This window comes from Orcinus orca, chromosome 9, assembly GCF_937001465.1.
Source record: "Orcinus orca chromosome 9, mOrcOrc1.1, whole genome shotgun sequence".
Classification (NCBI taxonomy): Eukaryota; Metazoa; Chordata; class Mammalia; order Artiodactyla; family Delphinidae; genus Orcinus; species Orcinus orca.
In genome coordinates, this window is record NC_064567.1 from 89,152,467 (window position 1) to 89,169,144 (window position 16,678).

At 44.5% G+C, this 16,678-nt stretch overlaps 1 protein-coding gene across 4 annotated transcripts in view; it reads left to right on the top strand.

Annotated features, from left to right (window-relative positions):
- Positions 1–10,438: 10,438 nt before the first annotated feature.
- Positions 10,439–16,678, top strand: part of PIK3CG (phosphatidylinositol-4,5-bisphosphate 3-kinase catalytic subunit gamma) — a 36,449-nt gene continuing 30,209 nt past the window's right edge. The window contains exons 1-2 of one of the 4 annotated variants that reach the window (XM_004263358.3): positions 10,439–10,518; positions 12,675–14,681. In XM_004263358.3, the coding sequence (XP_004263406.1) occupies positions 10,474–10,518; positions 12,675–14,681 (2,052 nt within the window). In that variant the 5' untranslated portion in view covers positions 10,439–10,473. Of the gene's footprint in view, positions 10,595–10,824; positions 10,961–10,981; positions 11,004–12,674; positions 14,682–16,678 lie in introns of those variants that run through there. The other 3 variants (XM_004263359.4, XM_004263360.4, XM_033439072.2) reach the window with 3 other exon arrangements.

Sequence of the window (16,678 nt, forward strand, 5' to 3'; positions counted from 1 at the left end):
GGGAGGCTTCAGGGGTATCATCCAATATCCCTGTTTCTTCCTGTAAATTCAAGGGAATCCACTGACTTTCCAAGAAGAGATATTCTGTGCAGATTATCTAATCCACAAATAGTTACTGAGGCCATCACTTTGCATGTGCCAAGCACTATGTTAGGCCTGGGGAATTCCGTGGTGAACAGAGCGCTCACAGCCCCCAAGAACTCACTACCTCGTGGAGGAGGCAGCCCGGTAAACAGCTGTCACCCCGGAGAAGCGCTATGACAATGACCTCTTAGCAGCTGTGGGACCTGGGGCAAGCCACTGAACTCCCCTGTGCCTTACTTTCAACATCTGCCCGTGGGCGTCATAGTAACGCCCTTTTCCTTGGAATGTTGTGAGAATTAAATGAATTAATATTAAAGTGCTTAGAATAATATAAGACACGTGGAAAGAGCTACGGAAGAGTTTGTTCTTGGTAGTGTTGATGTTACTGTTACTTCTGTGGTGATCACAAATGGAGGAAAGCTTTCCTAACCCTAATCTAGAAAGCCCTCCCAGGGGAGGTTATGCAAACTGCATGCAGTGGTCTGTCGGTATCCTCAGGGCACTGGTTCCAGGACCCCAGCAGATACCGCACTCCAGGGATGCTCAAGTCCCTTAGAGAAAATGGCGTAGAACAGTCGATAGACTCTAAGGGATGGATCATAAAGGGTCTGATGCATCACGCCAAGGAATGTGGGCTTCTAAAAATCAATTTACAGAAAAATCTTTTCTGGAAATTTGTCAAGCGCTTACTAAACGTTATCAGCCAAGTTGAGCTGAACAAGGAAACCGAGAAAAGTGCCCTCAGTGGTCGATTTCTGATAATAAGAATGGAATGTCCCCACAAGCACCGGGATCTGACTGTAGATCCCTGGGGTTGCACTGACTGTGACTGATTTCCTGTGGCTTCTTTTCTCTAAACTTTTACTATGATTTTTAATCACAGTCTCAATTTCAGTGCTTGTGATTGGTCTGTTCCTATTTTCTCTTTCTTCCTGGTTCAGTCTCAGAAGGTTGTGCTTTTCTAAGAATTTGTCCATTTCTTCCAGGTTGTCCATTTTATTGGCATATAGTTGCTTGTAGTAATCTCTCAGGATCCTTTGTATTTCTGCAGTGTCAGTTGTTACTTCTCCTTTTTCATTTCTAATTCTGTTGATTTGTCTTCCCCCTTTTTTTCTTGATGAGCCTGGCTAACGGTTTATCAGTTTTGTTTATCTTCTCAAAGAATCATCTTTTAGCTTTATTGATCTTTGCTATCATTTCCTTCATTTCAAACATCTGAGGCTGAACTAAAAAATATGAAAAGATGGATTCCAATCCTTTGTCAAGCTGCGAGATACCCACATGTCTGAGTCAGATAGCTACTCTACCCAGGAACAATAACCAATAACAGCTTCCCAACAAGTGTGCCTCAAAGGCAACCCAGGCCCTTGGAGCTACAGGCATTGTCTCATGCTTTGAGAAACCTCTTCACTTTATCCCAGTGTCACAGTCAGTTCTGGCTGCTATAACAAAGTCCCATAGACTGAGTGGCTATCAACAACAAATTTATTTCTCACAGTCCTGAAGGCTAAGAATCTGAGATGAGGGCACCAGAATGGCTGGGTTCTAGTGAGGGTCCTCTTCTGGGTTGCAGACTGCTATATTCTCCTTGTGTCCTCACAGGGCAGAAACACAGCAAGAGAGCTCTTTGGGGACCCTTTTATAAGGGCACAACCCTCATGACCTAATCACCTCCCAAAGGCCCCCCCCTCCTAATAGCACCACATTGCGGGGTTAGGATTTCAGCATACAAATTGGGAGTTGGGGGGACACAAACATTTAATCCACTGCACCCAGTGTACCACACAAATGTTGTTACTATTTACATGTGCCAAGACATGAAATAAGTTTGAGAACACAGGCCTGCCTTCCTATGTCTTTCCCATATCTCCCAATGCTGTCTTTCAAAAACCCTCCAGTTCAGGGAACTGATCAGTTCACTGTCCCTCAAATACTTTTTGGCTTGAAGACTTTCCCCGCTGATTCCTCTTGCCTTAAATCCTGGACCTGCCCTTGCATATTTAAAATGCTTGAAATCCCACCCCAAGTGACCTCCTCCAGTAAACTATTGTATTATGTAAGGACCGTTACATAATACACTTTCAAAACCACTAGGCCTATACATACTATCACATTGTACATTATTGTTTTCATCTGCATATGTTGTCTCTCTAACTAGACCACAAATACTTTCTCTGAAGGCTGTCACAAAGCAGACTTCCTCATAGCAAATAATTCATTCTTCATCTGCTTCTAGACTGTTGTCACCTCTTACTCTGTTCTTATTTTCTAATCTGTTTGATCTCATTGTTCCCATGATGGTTGGATGTGATAAAGATGGTCAGGCTATTTGATTGCATTATTTTCAGTCAAAATGTTGTGTATGTCTACTACATGGAAAACATGGTGCTGGATGTATGGAGATTCCCAGAAGAGAAAAAAAGAAGAAAAGAGAAAAACACAGTAATAAAACAAGATAGTGATAAGGCTGAGGGGTTTTCTAACCTGATAAATCTGGGGATACAAGAGGCCCCAACTAGTAAAGAATTCTTCTGCATGGAGGAAACATCCACATACAGGAATGAGAATCTGGCCATTATTTCTCCCCTGAAACATTTACTACATATAGTCAAATTTTAGTGGCTATATTAGGATTTGGGGAAGAGCAGGGTACTTAATCTCAAACCACCAAAAAAGCATGAAGTATCTGCAAGCTTAGTCATAGAACAGACAATCTTTGCATAATTGGACTTAGCTAAGTAGTTCCTACAGAGGCAAGGAGACCCAAGAGCTGGAGTCTAGCATTTCTGAAATAATTAGTGTGTGTGTGTATGTGGTGTCTGGTTGGGACTTGGCCTCCTGGGTGTGACAGAGCCAGGGCAGGGAAGGAATCTGTTGAATGATCTGTGGAACAGAGCTGGCCAAGCTCATGGTCCTGTGGTCAGCCCTACCAGCCCCAAACTCCCACCCAGCCCACCTATCCCTCCCATTCTGGGTGAAGTACAGCTTGGCAAACTTCTAAGGTGTGGCTCCCTAGTCCCTCCCTTGAATCAACCAAGAATGCCAACTCTGAGGCTTCTAAAGCCGCCAGTTTCCTGAGCGTGTATTCCTATATACTTTGGGAAACTGGTAAGATCGCTCTAAATATTTGGGAGGGAGGCAGCCTTTGAGTTAAATAGTTTGCCTGCTGATGTCAACTATTACAGCACTGTTTGTAGAAGGCTAAAATCCAAGAGGACTACTGTGAAAGGAAATAGATCAGATGAGACAATCATTTATCTTGATGTCAGACTAACTGAGAGGAACTCTTAATTATCCATCTCCAAGAAACCAGTGAGGCCAAGGCCATTCTCCCTGTTGTCCCTGGGCCTCAGCCGGAGTTCATAAGAGCCTAGGTTGGAGGATGAACTCTAGTATAGGAAATCCTGGGATGGAGGAGAGGGGATACTGGTTCAGGATCCAGAAGGAACAGAGGTCACCTGGGAGATACAGAGCTGCTGTAAAAGTGATGGAGGATGGCTTTTCTATGGATTCTCTACTCGCCTGGGAATCAGGATCCCATCTCCCAGTGACCCTCTGGCTGACAGTGGGGCAGTGCTCAGCCCCCAATCCCCGGGACACCAAGAAACCTCCTTCTATTTTGTCTGCAGTCAATCATTGCTCTCAGTAAGTCTGCACCCCTGGCAGACACACAAACACATGCACACTGTACTTTCAGTCTGAGCCAGTGATATTTTGGAGACCAAATGCTTTGAAAAAATAGAGAACTGTCTCACCAGCCTAAGGAAGTGAACTTCCAGACTTTGTATTTGAAAACGTTCAGCTTCATAACTCAATCCCCTGGATCACTAGGTTTCTCTTCCCTTATCCCTCTGTTACAGGGATGAATAAGGAGTCACGTGCACTCCCATGAGGGAAAATTAATTGATGGGCTTTGCAGGACTAATGGGTTTAATTTGGCTCTTTAAAAATCTTCCCACACCCTCCCCATAAGGATAACAGCTGATCTTTCAGCAAAAACTCTGCAAGCCAGAAGGGAGTGGCATGACATATTTAAACTGATGAAAGGAAAAAACCTACAACCAAGATCACCGTACCCAGCAAGGATCTCATTCAGATTCAACGGAGAAATTAAAATCTTTACAGACAAGCAAAAGTGAAGAGAATTCAGCACCACCAAACCAGTTTTACAACAAATGCTAAAGGAACTTCTCTAGGCAGGAAACAAGAGAAGGAAAAGACCTACAAAAACAAACCTCAAACAATAAAGAGAATGGTAATAGGAACGATATATCAATAACTACCTTAAATGTAAATGGATTAAATGCTCCATCCAAAAGACATAGACTGGCTCAATGGATACAAACCAAGACCCATATATACGCTGTCTACAAGAGACCCACTTCAGACCTAGGGACACATACAGACTGAAAGTGAGGGGATGGAAAAAGATAGTCCATGAAAATGGAAATCAAAAGAAAGCTGGAGTAGCAATTCTCATATCAGACAAAATAGACTTTAAAACAAAGATTGTTACAAGAGACAAAGAAGGACACTACATAATGATCAAGGGATCAATCCAAGAAGAAGATATAACAATTGTAAATATTTATGCACCCAACATAGGAGCACCTCAATACATAAGGCAAATGCTAACAGCCATAAAATGGCAAATCGACAGAAACACAATAATAGTAAGGGACTTTAACACCCCACTTTTGCCAATGGACAGATCATACAAAATGAAAATAAATAAGGAAACACAAGCTTTAAATGACAAATTAAACAAGATGGACTTAACTGATATTTATAGGACATTCCATCCAAAAACAACAGAATACACTTTCTTCTCAAGTGCTCAAGGAACATTCTCCAGAGTAGATCATATCTTGGGTCACAAATCAAGCCTCAGTAAATTTAAGAATATTGAAGTCGTATCAAGTATCTTTTCCAACTACAACTCTATGAGACTAGATATCAATTACAGGAAAAAAAAACTGTAAAAAATACAAACACATGGAGGCTAAACAATACACTACTTAATAACCAAGAGATCACTGAAGAAATCAAAGAGGAAATTAAAAAATACCTAGAAACAAATGACAAAGAAAACACAATGACCCAAAACCTATGGGATGCAGCAAAAACAGTTCTAAGAGGGAAGTTTACAGCAATACAATCCTACCTCAAGAAACAAGAAAACTCTCAAACAACCTAACCTTACCCCTAAAGCAATTAGAGAAAGAACAACAACAACAAAAAAAACCCCAATGTTAGCAGAAGGAAAGAAATCATAAAGATGAGATCAGAAATAAATGAAAACAAAATGAAGGAAACAAGAGCAAAGATCAATAAAAATAAAAGCTGGTTCTCTGAGAAGATAAACAAAATTGATTTTCTTGACTCATCAAGAAAAAAAGGGAGAAGACTCAAATCACCAGAATTAGAAATGAAAAAGGAGAAGTAACAACTGACACTGCAGAAATACAAGGCATCATGAGAGATTACTACAAGCAACTATATGCCAATAAAATGGACAACCTGGAAGAAATGGACAAATTCTTAGAAAAGCACAACCTTCTGAGACTGAATCAAGAAGAAAGAGAAAATAGGAACAGACCAATCACAAGCACTGACGTCGAGACTGTGATTAAAAATCTTCCAACAAACAAAAGCCAAGGACCAGATGGCTTCACAGGTGAACTCTATCAAACATTTAGAGAAGAGCTAACACCTATCCTTCTCAAACTCTTCCAAAATACAGCAGAAGGAGGAACACTCCCAAACTTATTCTAAGAGGCCACCATCACCCTGATACCAAAACCAGACAAAGATGTCACAAAGAAAGAGAACTACAGGCCAATATCACTGATGAACATAGATGCAAAAATCCTCAACAAAACAGCAGCAAACAGAATCTAAGAGCACATTTAAAGGATCATACACCATGATCAAGTGGGGTTTATCCCAGGAATGCAAGGATTCTTCAATACACGCAAATCAATCAATGTGATACACCATATTAACAAACTGAAGGAGAAAAACCATATGATCATCTCAATAGATGCAGAGAAAGCTTTCGACAAAATTCAACACCCATTTATGATAAAAACCCTCCAGAAAGTAGGCATAGAGGGAAATTTCCTCAACATAATAAAGGCCATATATGACAAACCTACAGCCAACATCGTTCTCAATGGTGAAAAACTGAAACCATTTCCTCTAAGATCAGGAACAAGACAAGGTTCTCCACTCTCAGAACTATTATTCAACATAGTTTTGGAAGTTTTAGTCACCGCAATCAGAGAAGAAAAGGAAATAAAAGGAATCCAAATCGGAAAAGAAGAAGTAAAACTGTCACTGTTTGCAGATGACATGATACTATACGCAGAGAAGCCTAAAGAGGCTACCAGAAAACTACTAGGACTAATCAATGAATTTGGTAAAGTAGCAGGATACAAAACTAATTCACAGAAATCTCTTGCATTCCTAAACACTAACGATGAAAAATCTGAAAGAGAAGTTAAGGAAACACTCCCATTTACCACTGCAACTAAACGAATAAAATACCTAGGAATAAACCTACCTAAGGAGACAAACGATCTGTATGCAGAAAACTGTAAGACACTGATGAAAGAAATTAAAGGTGATACAAACAGATGGAGAGATATACCATGTTCTTGGATTGGAAGAATCAACATTATGAAAATGACTATACTACCTAAAGCAATCTACAGATTCAATGCAATCCCTATCAAACTACCACTGGCATTTTTCACAGAAGTAGAACAAAAAAATTCACAATTTTTATAGAAACACAAAAGATCCCAAATAGCCAAAGCAATCTTGAGAACGAAAAACGGAGCTGGAGGAATCAGGCTCCCTGACTTCAGACTATACTACAAAGCTACAGTAATCAAGGCAGTATGGTACTGGCACAAAAACAGAAATACAGTCAATGGAACAAGATAGAAAGCGAAGAGATAAACCCACACACATTCGGTCACCTTTTTTTTTTTTTTTTAAACAAAACAAAACATTTTTATCTGGTCCATTGGAGCCTGAGTCTGGAAACACCCATGGAGAATCATCCTACAGGGATGGTACTGACAATTGATAAAATAGCCTCTGTGTCAGAAGAGCTGCCATATGTACAGGGTTAAAAATACCCACAGCTCAGAGTAGAAGGAGGAATATAAAGAAGGCCCAAAGGGGAGTCTAGTGCTCTTGGGTGCTTCTTCAGGTGTAAACCCACCCCCCCGCAAGCCCCATGGGAAGCAAGAGGCCATAGATTTGGCCACCTGCTGCCTAGGGGCTGCAGGGCAGTGAGGCCAGGTGGCCCAGGAAGCCGGCCTCAGTCATCCTGGGGCAGACACAGAACTCAGGGCTGAGCAGCCACAGGGAGGACGCTGGGCTTCTGAGGTGGGGCGGGGCTGGGAGGGGCTACACCCTGCATGTGCCTGGACAGGGCTGGCCAAGGAGTTCTCCTGGACTCTGTTCCTCCCAGCAGAGGTCAGGTGACGCTGAGGACAAACCCCCTCACCAAGCACAGGGCTGGGCCCAGGCTCAGGTCCACCTGACCCGCTGCCACAACCCCAGCCTGGGGCATGGCTTCGATCCTGGCTGGCGCTCCAGGAATAGCAGAGTGTCCCTCCCCACCCCTGCTTGAGCCCACGGTCACCAGGCACCTGCCTCCTGGGACACTGCTGGGACTCCAGGAACCCCTGCTTGCCTCATGAGGGCTTGGGGGGAGATGGGACCTAGGGGCAAACTGGGGAGAAAAGGCTCCTGACCTCGTGCCCCACAAAGGGGGTGTTCCCTGTTCTCACCTGGAGTTCTGGCCTCTGACCTTCCCAAGAGGGTGGTCCTTGCTCTCATCCTGGGGTCCTGGCCTCTGACCCCCCAAAAAAGTGATTGTCCCTGTTCTCACCTGGGGTCCTGGCCTGACCCCACAAGGTGCGGGGGTGGTCCCTGCTCACCTCAGGGTCCTGGCCTCTGACCCCCCAGATTTGGTTTTGTGAATGGAGCTCTTGGCTGCCTCACCCAGGCAGGAGGCCCCAGGCCATGGGAAGGGGCAGTCTTACCTTGGCCCTGGCAGTCTGAGCCAGACCTCAAGGTGGGCTGGTCAGAGGAGCTGGCACACAGCTCCCTCGAGCTAGAGGCCGCTTCGAGGTATTCTGCTTGGTGGCTACGAGGCCCTGGGTAGGAGGGAGGGCCGGAAGGAAGGCCCAGGAGAAGCTGCGCCATGCCGCTGGCACTCCCGGGGTGGGGATCCTGAGATTCTGGTTCAAGCATCCTGTGTTGGGGTCTCCCTCGTAAAGTGTGTATGGGGGCAGGCAGGGTGGTCACAGTGGCCAGGGCCCATGGAGGCCAGTGACCTTGGGCGTGAATGGGGGGCTGTGGCTGCCCTCGGAGGCCGTCCAGTCACTGAGGGAGACCTGGGCCGCCTTGCAGTGCACCAGGCGGTGGGTGATGGAGAAGCCGGCACACTGTCCTGGGTGCACAGGCTGCCACGCGTGGACACCACGTTGAAGCTGTCTGAGCAGTAGCATTGCACGTGCAGGTAAGACTTGGGGTGCTGGTTCTCCACCACCATGATGAGCCCCACCGAGCCGTGCGTCAGGTCACCTTATCTTTGATAAAGGAGGCAAGAATGTACAATGGAGAAAAGACAGCCTCTTCAATAAGTGGTGCTGGGAAAACTGGACAGCTACATGTAAAAGAATGAAATTAGAACACTCCCTAACACTATACACAAAAATAAACTCAAAATGGATTAGAGACCTAAAAGTAAGGCCAGACACTATAAAACTCTTAGAGGAAAACATAGGCAGAAAACTCTATGACATACATCACAGCAGGATCCTTTTTGACCCACCTCCTACAGAAATGGAAATAAAAACAAACAAATGGGACCTAATGAAATGTAAAAGCTTTTGCACAGCAAAGGAAACCATAAAGAAGACGTAAAGACAACCCTCAGAATGGGAGAAAACAGTTGCAGACGAAGCAACTGACAAAGGATTCATCTCCAAAATATACAAGCAGCTCGTGCAGCTCAATATCAAACAAACAAACAAACCAACCAATACAAGTTTGGGCAGAAGACCTAAATAGACATTTCTCCAAAGAAGATATACAGATTGCCAACAAACACATGAAAGAATGCTCAACATCACTAATCATTAGAGAAATGCAAAGCAAAACTACAAAGAGGTATCACCTCACACCAGTCAGAATGGCCATCATCAAAAAATCTAGAAACAATAAATGCTGGAGAGGGTGTGGGGAAAAGGGAACCCTCTTGAACTGTTGGTGGGAATGTAAATTGATACAGCCACTATGGAGAACAGTATGGAGGTTCCTTAAAAGACTAAAAATAAGACCCAGCAATCCCACTACTGGGCATATATCCTGAGAAAACCATAATTCAAAAAGAGTCATGTACCACAGTGTTCATTGCAGCTCTATTTACAATAGCCAGGGCATGGAAGCAACCTAAGTGTCCATCGACAGACGAATGGATAAAGAAGATGTGGCACATATATACAATGGAATATTACTCAGCCATAAAAAGAAACAAAATTGAGTTATTTTTGGTGAGGTGGATGGACCTAGAGTCTGTCATACAGAGTGAAGTAAGTCAGAAAGAGAAAAAGAAATACCGTACGCTAACACATATATGGAATGTTAAAAAAAAAAAAAAAGGTTTTGATGAACCTGGGGCAGGACAGGAATAAAGATGCAGACATAGAGAATGGACTTGAGGTCACGGGGTGAGGAAGGGTAAGCTGGGATGAAGTGAGAGAGTGTCATGGACATATGTACACTACCAAATGTAAAATAGATAGCTAGTGGGAAGCAGCTGCATCACACGGGGAATCAGCTCGGTGCTTTGTGAGCACCTAGAGGCGTGGGTTAGGGAGGGTGGGAAGGAGATGCAAGAGGGAGGGGATATGGGGATATACGTATGCATATAGCTGATTGACTTTGTTATACAGCAGAGACTAACACAACATTGTAAAGCAATTATACTCCAATAGAGATGTTTTAAAAAAATAAAAATATAAGTAAAAATCTTCCCACCGGGCTGTTTCTCTAATATTGTGGCTATGAGGCCTTTCCTTCTACTGTGAACCAGCCAGAAAGACATTTTGTGTGTTTGTGTCTCATGAATGTATTTTTGATTTAGCTCTACATCATTTTAATTCATTTCCACTCTCACACTTTTTACAAAATTAGTTCAAGGAGTAAAAAATATATAGTCAACTTAGCTCACGTTCGTGCTGGGCTGTGTGTGCTTCAACAGGAAGTGCATTTCTGACACTTTTTAAATGAGCAATCACACGTATAATCAACTTGGTTAAAACTTCCTTCCTGGTAACTGCAACACTTCCTCTGCATCTGGATATGAAGGGAGACCCAGAAAAGCGGAAGAGTTTAGAAGCACACTGGGTAGGTTTGAATTTGTTTTGTTTTCAGAAATTAAACAAATGATCCTTCAACATCATCACCTCCGCTGCTTTATCAGGTATTGCTTCCTTCTATTTTTTGCCCTTTGTTGGGTCTGACTCGGCATAGTGACACTTCCTTCTCAGCCAGAAGATTTGTATCTGGAACTGTTGTCGTTCATCTGATGATACTGCCACTGAATGTCTGTTTCATTGTCTAGTCCAACCCTTGTGTGTGGATATCCACAAGGTTCCGGCAATAGCTTTGCAGGTGCATCGGTCCTTTTTTGTTTTTGTTTGGGAGGAAGAGGGAGGGCACGGGGGGCTGTGTCAGCAGCCTTCACGTTCTTACAAGTGCACTCTTCGCGATTAGTGTACTGAACAGTGTTTCTAACATCTTCTCGTAAAAGGAGAAAGCTTCACAGCCTCAACCATGAAGGAAAGCAGTGAGTATTGAGTCAGCCAGTTTTCTTCTGCACCTCGTATCTTGTAAGTCTACTTGATGTCATGGAGGCAGAAGTGATTGCTGTGTATTTGCATGTTGCCTAAATTTGGACCTATTTTATTTCAAGTTAGTGCCAATATTCACATAACTTACAGTTCTCTTCTTTGTTATTATGTAAAGTAGCAAAAGAGCAAATAGTGAAGGTCTTAAGCTGTAAGAGACAGTCCTTTGGGACAGTTGATTTCATGTATTTACTAAGTGTAACTTCATAATATTTTAAGAGAGGGACTACTGACTTTAAAAGTAAGTTTAAGCCGAGTACAGAAGTTTGGATCTAATGAAACCTGCCTTTCTTACCCTTTAATCAAACTCTCCTTTCTGGTATGTGTCAAATGCTCCACTATTTCTTAAGGAAATAAGTATATATGAGTGTCACTAACATTAGTCCTTTAAGAAGTAAATAATATTTTCTGAAACATTAATTTTTGTTTCACTAGTTGATTCTTATTTAGAACATCTTACAAAATATTAAAGGATACTAAATAGTAAAGTCAAAATACCTTACTCACATCTCAATTTTAAGATGTTTAGCATGTCAATCCTCATTTGGAGAGTTTCTTACTGCAATAAGTCACATTTATACTTAAATGCTTTGTGAAGGTACAGTGGATAAATTGTTGAGAATAAATTGGTGAATTCTCGTTATAGAGATGAATATATTAGAGCAAAAAGAAGTTAAATAATCGATTGGGGCCCAAAAGCAGGTCCTTCCTTCCATCCTGTGGTTTCTCCAGAGGCAGATGGGATGAACTGGTTACAAAGTTAAAATTATCTGAATGTTCATATTTGGGGAGCCCTGGGGACTCCCCTAAGATACTGCCCTAACGGAGCAGTGACAGCCACGATGCTTACACATTTCATGATTCACAGTTTTAAATATCTGCAAATGTTCTTGAGCGCAACTTCACCAATTCTGATCTTTCTGAGTTTTATCAATGAAATGACTACCTCTCCTAACAAGAAAGAAAAAAATGAAAAGAAAACAAAAACAGGAAGTTGACTAGGGAGCAGACACCTGATCCAGAAAGTTTGAAAAGGGACTGAGAGGCCAGTTGGGTAAGGTGTCTGGGTCCCCTAGGAGACAAATGAGACTAAACGAAGAGGAAATAAGTCAAAGGCCTCTTTTCAGAGGGGGGTTTTCAGCACCTCACATTGCACCTTATAAGCCAGGACATGATCCTTTAACTGGATAATCTGACTCATCCATGCAATTCAGTATGCTTAACAAAAATGACCACTTAGAACTACTACAGCAGGTCAGACACAGTGCTAGATCAGTGCTTTACCTCTCTCTTTTAAAATTCAATTTTCAAACGAAATGAAAGCAGAGAGAATGATTAATGAATCCCCATCGACCCATGGCCCATACTCAACAAGTATATTACCTCATTTAACTGTCACCTTACTCACCCCTCTGAGGCACTGCTAACCCCATTTGACAGACAGGAAACAGGCTCAGAGATTATTTAAAGGGCCCATCCCCCAGATTCTAAGTGTTGGGGACCAGGATTCCTGGGCCCCGATTCCAAAGCCCCGGTATCCTCGTGCGCACGTCCTTGTCATTCGTCTACACCTTCTCCTTCTGCCAGCTCGCGGGAAACCATAAAGGGCAAGTACCTGCCCTGTGACCGAGCCCTCTGTTTCTCTGCTCCCAGGTCGCAGAGGGCATGGAGCTGGAGAACCATGAACAGCACGTGGTGCTGAGAGAGGACAACCGCCGCAGGCGCCGGAGGATGAAGCCACGCAGCGCGGCGGCCAGCCTGTCCTCCATGGAGCTCATCCCCATTGAGTTTGTGCTGCCCACCAGCCAGCGCAACACCAAGGCCCCCGAAACGGCGCTGCTGCACGTGGCTGGCCACGGCAACGTGGAGCAGATGAAGGCCCAGGTGTGGCTGCGCGCACTGGAGACCAGCGTGGCCGCCGACTTCTACCACCGGCTCAGCCCCGACCACTTCCTCCTGCTCTACCAGAAGAAGGGGCAGTGGTACGAGATCTACGACAAGTACCAGGTGGTGCAGACCCTGGACTGCCTGCGCTACTGGAAGGTGCTGCACCGGAGCCCCGGGCAGATCCACGTGGTGCAGAGGCTCGCGCCCTCGGAGGAGACGCTGGCCTTCCAGCACCAGCTCACGGCCCTCATTGGCTACGACGTCACCGACGTCAGCAACGTGCACGACGACGAGCTGGAGTTCACACGCCGCCGCCTGGTGAGCCCGCGCATGGCTGAGGTGGCCGGCCGCGACACCAAGCTCTACGCCATGCACCCCTGGGTGACGTCCAAGCCCCTCCCCGAGTACCTGCTGAAGAAGATCACCAACAACTACATCTTCATTGTCATTCATCGCAGCACCACCAGCCAGACCATCAAGGTCTCAGCCGATGACACCCCGGGCACCATCCTCCAGAGCTTCTTTACCAAGATGGCCAAGAAGAAGTCCCTGATGGATATCCCTGAAAGCCAGAACGAACAGGACTTTGTGCTGCGTGTCTGTGGCCGGGATGAGTACCTGGTGGGTGAGACGCCCATCAGAAACTTCCAGTGGGTGAGGCAGTGCCTCAAGAACGGGGAAGAGATTCACCTGGTGCTTGACACTCCGCCGGACCCAGCCCTGGACGAGGTGAGGAAGGAAGAGTGGCCGCTGGTGGACGACTGCACGGGAGTCACCGGCTACCATGAGCAGCTGACCATCCACGGGAAGGACCACGAGAGCGTGTTCACCGTGTCCCTGTGGGACTGTGACCGCAAGTTCAGGGTAAAAATCAGAGGCATTGATATCCCCGTCCTGCCCCGGAACGCGGACCTCACGGTTTTTGTGGAGGCAAACATCCAGTATGGGCAGCAAGTCCTTTGCCAAAGGAGAACCAGCCCCAAACCCTTCACGGAGGAGGTGCTGTGGAATGTGTGGCTTGAGTTCAGTATCAAGATCAAAGACTTACCCAAAGGGGCTCTGCTGAACCTCCAGATCTACTGCGGCAAAGCTCCAGCTCTGTCTGGTAAGGCCTCTGCGGAGACTCCCAGTCCCGAGTCCAGAGGCAAAGCTCAGCTTCTGTATTACGTGAACCTGCTGCTCATAGACCACCGGTTCCTCCTGCGCCACGGGGAGTACGTGCTCCACATGTGGCAGCTATCCGGGAAGGCGGAAGACCATGGCAGCATCAATGCTGACAAGCTCACGTCTGCCACCAACCCGGACAAGGAGAACTCAATGTCCATCTCCATTCTTCTGGACAATTACTGTCACCCCATAGCCTTGCCTAAGCATCGGCCCACCCCTGACCCGGAAGGGGACCGGGTTCGAGCAGAAATGCCCAATCAGCTTCGGAAGCAACTAGAGGCGATCATAGCCACTGATCCCCTTAACCCTCTCACAGCCGAAGACAAAGAGTTGCTCTGGCATTTCAGATATGAAAGTCTGAAGGATCCCAAAGCGTATCCTAAGCTCTTTAGCTCAGTGAAATGGGGACAGCAAGAAATTGTGGCCAAAACATATCAACTGTTAGCCAGAAGGGAGGTCTGGGATCAAAGTGCTTTGGATGTTGGATTAACAATGCAACTCCTGGACTGCAACTTTTCGGATGAAAACGTAAGAGCCATTGCAGTTCAGAAACTGGAGAGCTTGGAAGACGATGACGTGCTACATTACCTGCTGCAGCTGGTCCAGGTAGGGGGATGCACTCATCTCAAGGGGTTTATCTGCATATGCACAGGTGCCCCATTCAGCTGTCTTCCAATGCCCCTTGTCTAGAGAGTCACGACCAGTCAAAGGAGATCTAATGAAACTACCTCAAAAAGTAGTAAACTGTTCCACTTACTTTTTTACTGTCTTTGAGGGCTTGTTGACAAGCATTTTGATGACATTAATATTTCTGCTTTTTAGGAGAACCGTTCCTGTGGGAATACTTTGTTCTCATTTACTGTATCAATGATAGACTTGACTTATCGAATGCTCCCTTGTGCCAAGGCTGCAGGGGATCTACATGCTTTTCGTGTATTATCACATTTAACTCTCCCAACAACGATGATAGAGGTCAAGTTAATATTTGCATTTTATATATCAGGAAACTGAGGCACAGAGAGGCTAAGTAATGTGCCCAAGGCCACATACTTTGAAAGTCAAATTCAAACCCAGGAGGTCTGACTCCTGGCCCTGCTCTTTTCACTGCGTCCCAATATCTGGCATCAACCCAGCAGTGTCAGGATAGTGTGTCCTAGAGGAAAAACGTCATACTCTCTGATTGTCTTTATCACAATTCATAGAGTAACATCTCATATCTGCATGGGACCTTGAAAGCCGCTCTCTTTAGATAGGTCTGGTACTGTGTGTCCACTGCTCTCCACATGCCTTTCCTTGGGGTCCAGAGAGACTAAACCATTTGCTAAACCCTCGACTAAATTATCAAGGGTTTCCTTAGGACGTTAAAGAAAGGAGGAAGAGTTCTCTTGCTCACGATAGCCATTCTCAAATCATATTGTGCTGCTTGACAGGAGGAAGGAAAGGACTTGGAAGGGAATTCAATTTTAGAGAGCAGAAGTGTTCATTCATGAATTCAACAGCACAGACTGAATGCTTCCTCAGTTCTGGTTGCTGGATATAGAGCAGTGATCAAAACAGGGCTGGACTCTGCCCTAGTGTAGCTTGTGGTGCATGAAGACCGACACCAAATGAGTACACATACAGGCAGATATTGAGTAACACGTTGTGACAGACACTTTGGGGAAAAGCTACAGAGTGTTATGAGAAAAGAGTCAGGGGTTCTGGGGACACTTGATTGAGACTGAGGAAGCCAGGGACAGTTCTGAGTAGGTGATGTTTGATCTGAGATGGTTAGGATTAGCCAGGCTGACTGGTGGACACCAAACTGTCTAATCATTATCTATATTTATAGGAAGTTTCTGAAGTTTTCTGATGCGAATTTTGGATACTCTCAACTTTGAATCTTCACCTTCCCCTTAGGCAGATACTTGAAACGTTATATTTGGCCTTTGCTTTCATCTATCAAATAGAACCGATATTGTTATCTTCCATGAGTTCAGAGGCTGGCATAAACGCTACTGAAAATTTTAGAAAAATCAAAGTCTCCTCAGTTTTCTAGCTCTCCATGACAAAAAGAACATGAAACAAATTTGCACGAGATCTGTTCCAAGTCCCAAGGCGATCATGAATTATTTTCCACTGTCATTTTCACAAGTAAACTTTGCAGAGTTGGAAAATGAATAGTGTTCTTCTTGGAAATGTTTAAATGAAAGAGGTCAATAAGTAATATTAACATTGAATCTGTGGTCCTAAATTTGAAGAAGTAGTCATTTGTAAAACTATTTGAGACACTGCAGATATGGCCAAATGACTCATTCATTCCTAATTAAAATGGTCTCCTGGTTGAGATCTTCATCATCTTTACAGAAGTGAAACACAAAGAATGTCAGAAAGACTCACGTTTGGGTTAGAAACTTAACATTTCTGAAGTGACTACTGGTGGCTAACTAGCCACAGGCTCAGAATGAAGAGCTTAGCTGCAGCTACCGTGGCACCAATGAGAGCACACCTCACCTTTGAAAGCATGGGGATAACTGAAATATTATCCAGTTAGGATTGTTCTGCTCATTTCCAAACTGAAAAACCAGAGTAAGGATTGGAAATCATACCCAAACGCCCCCAGG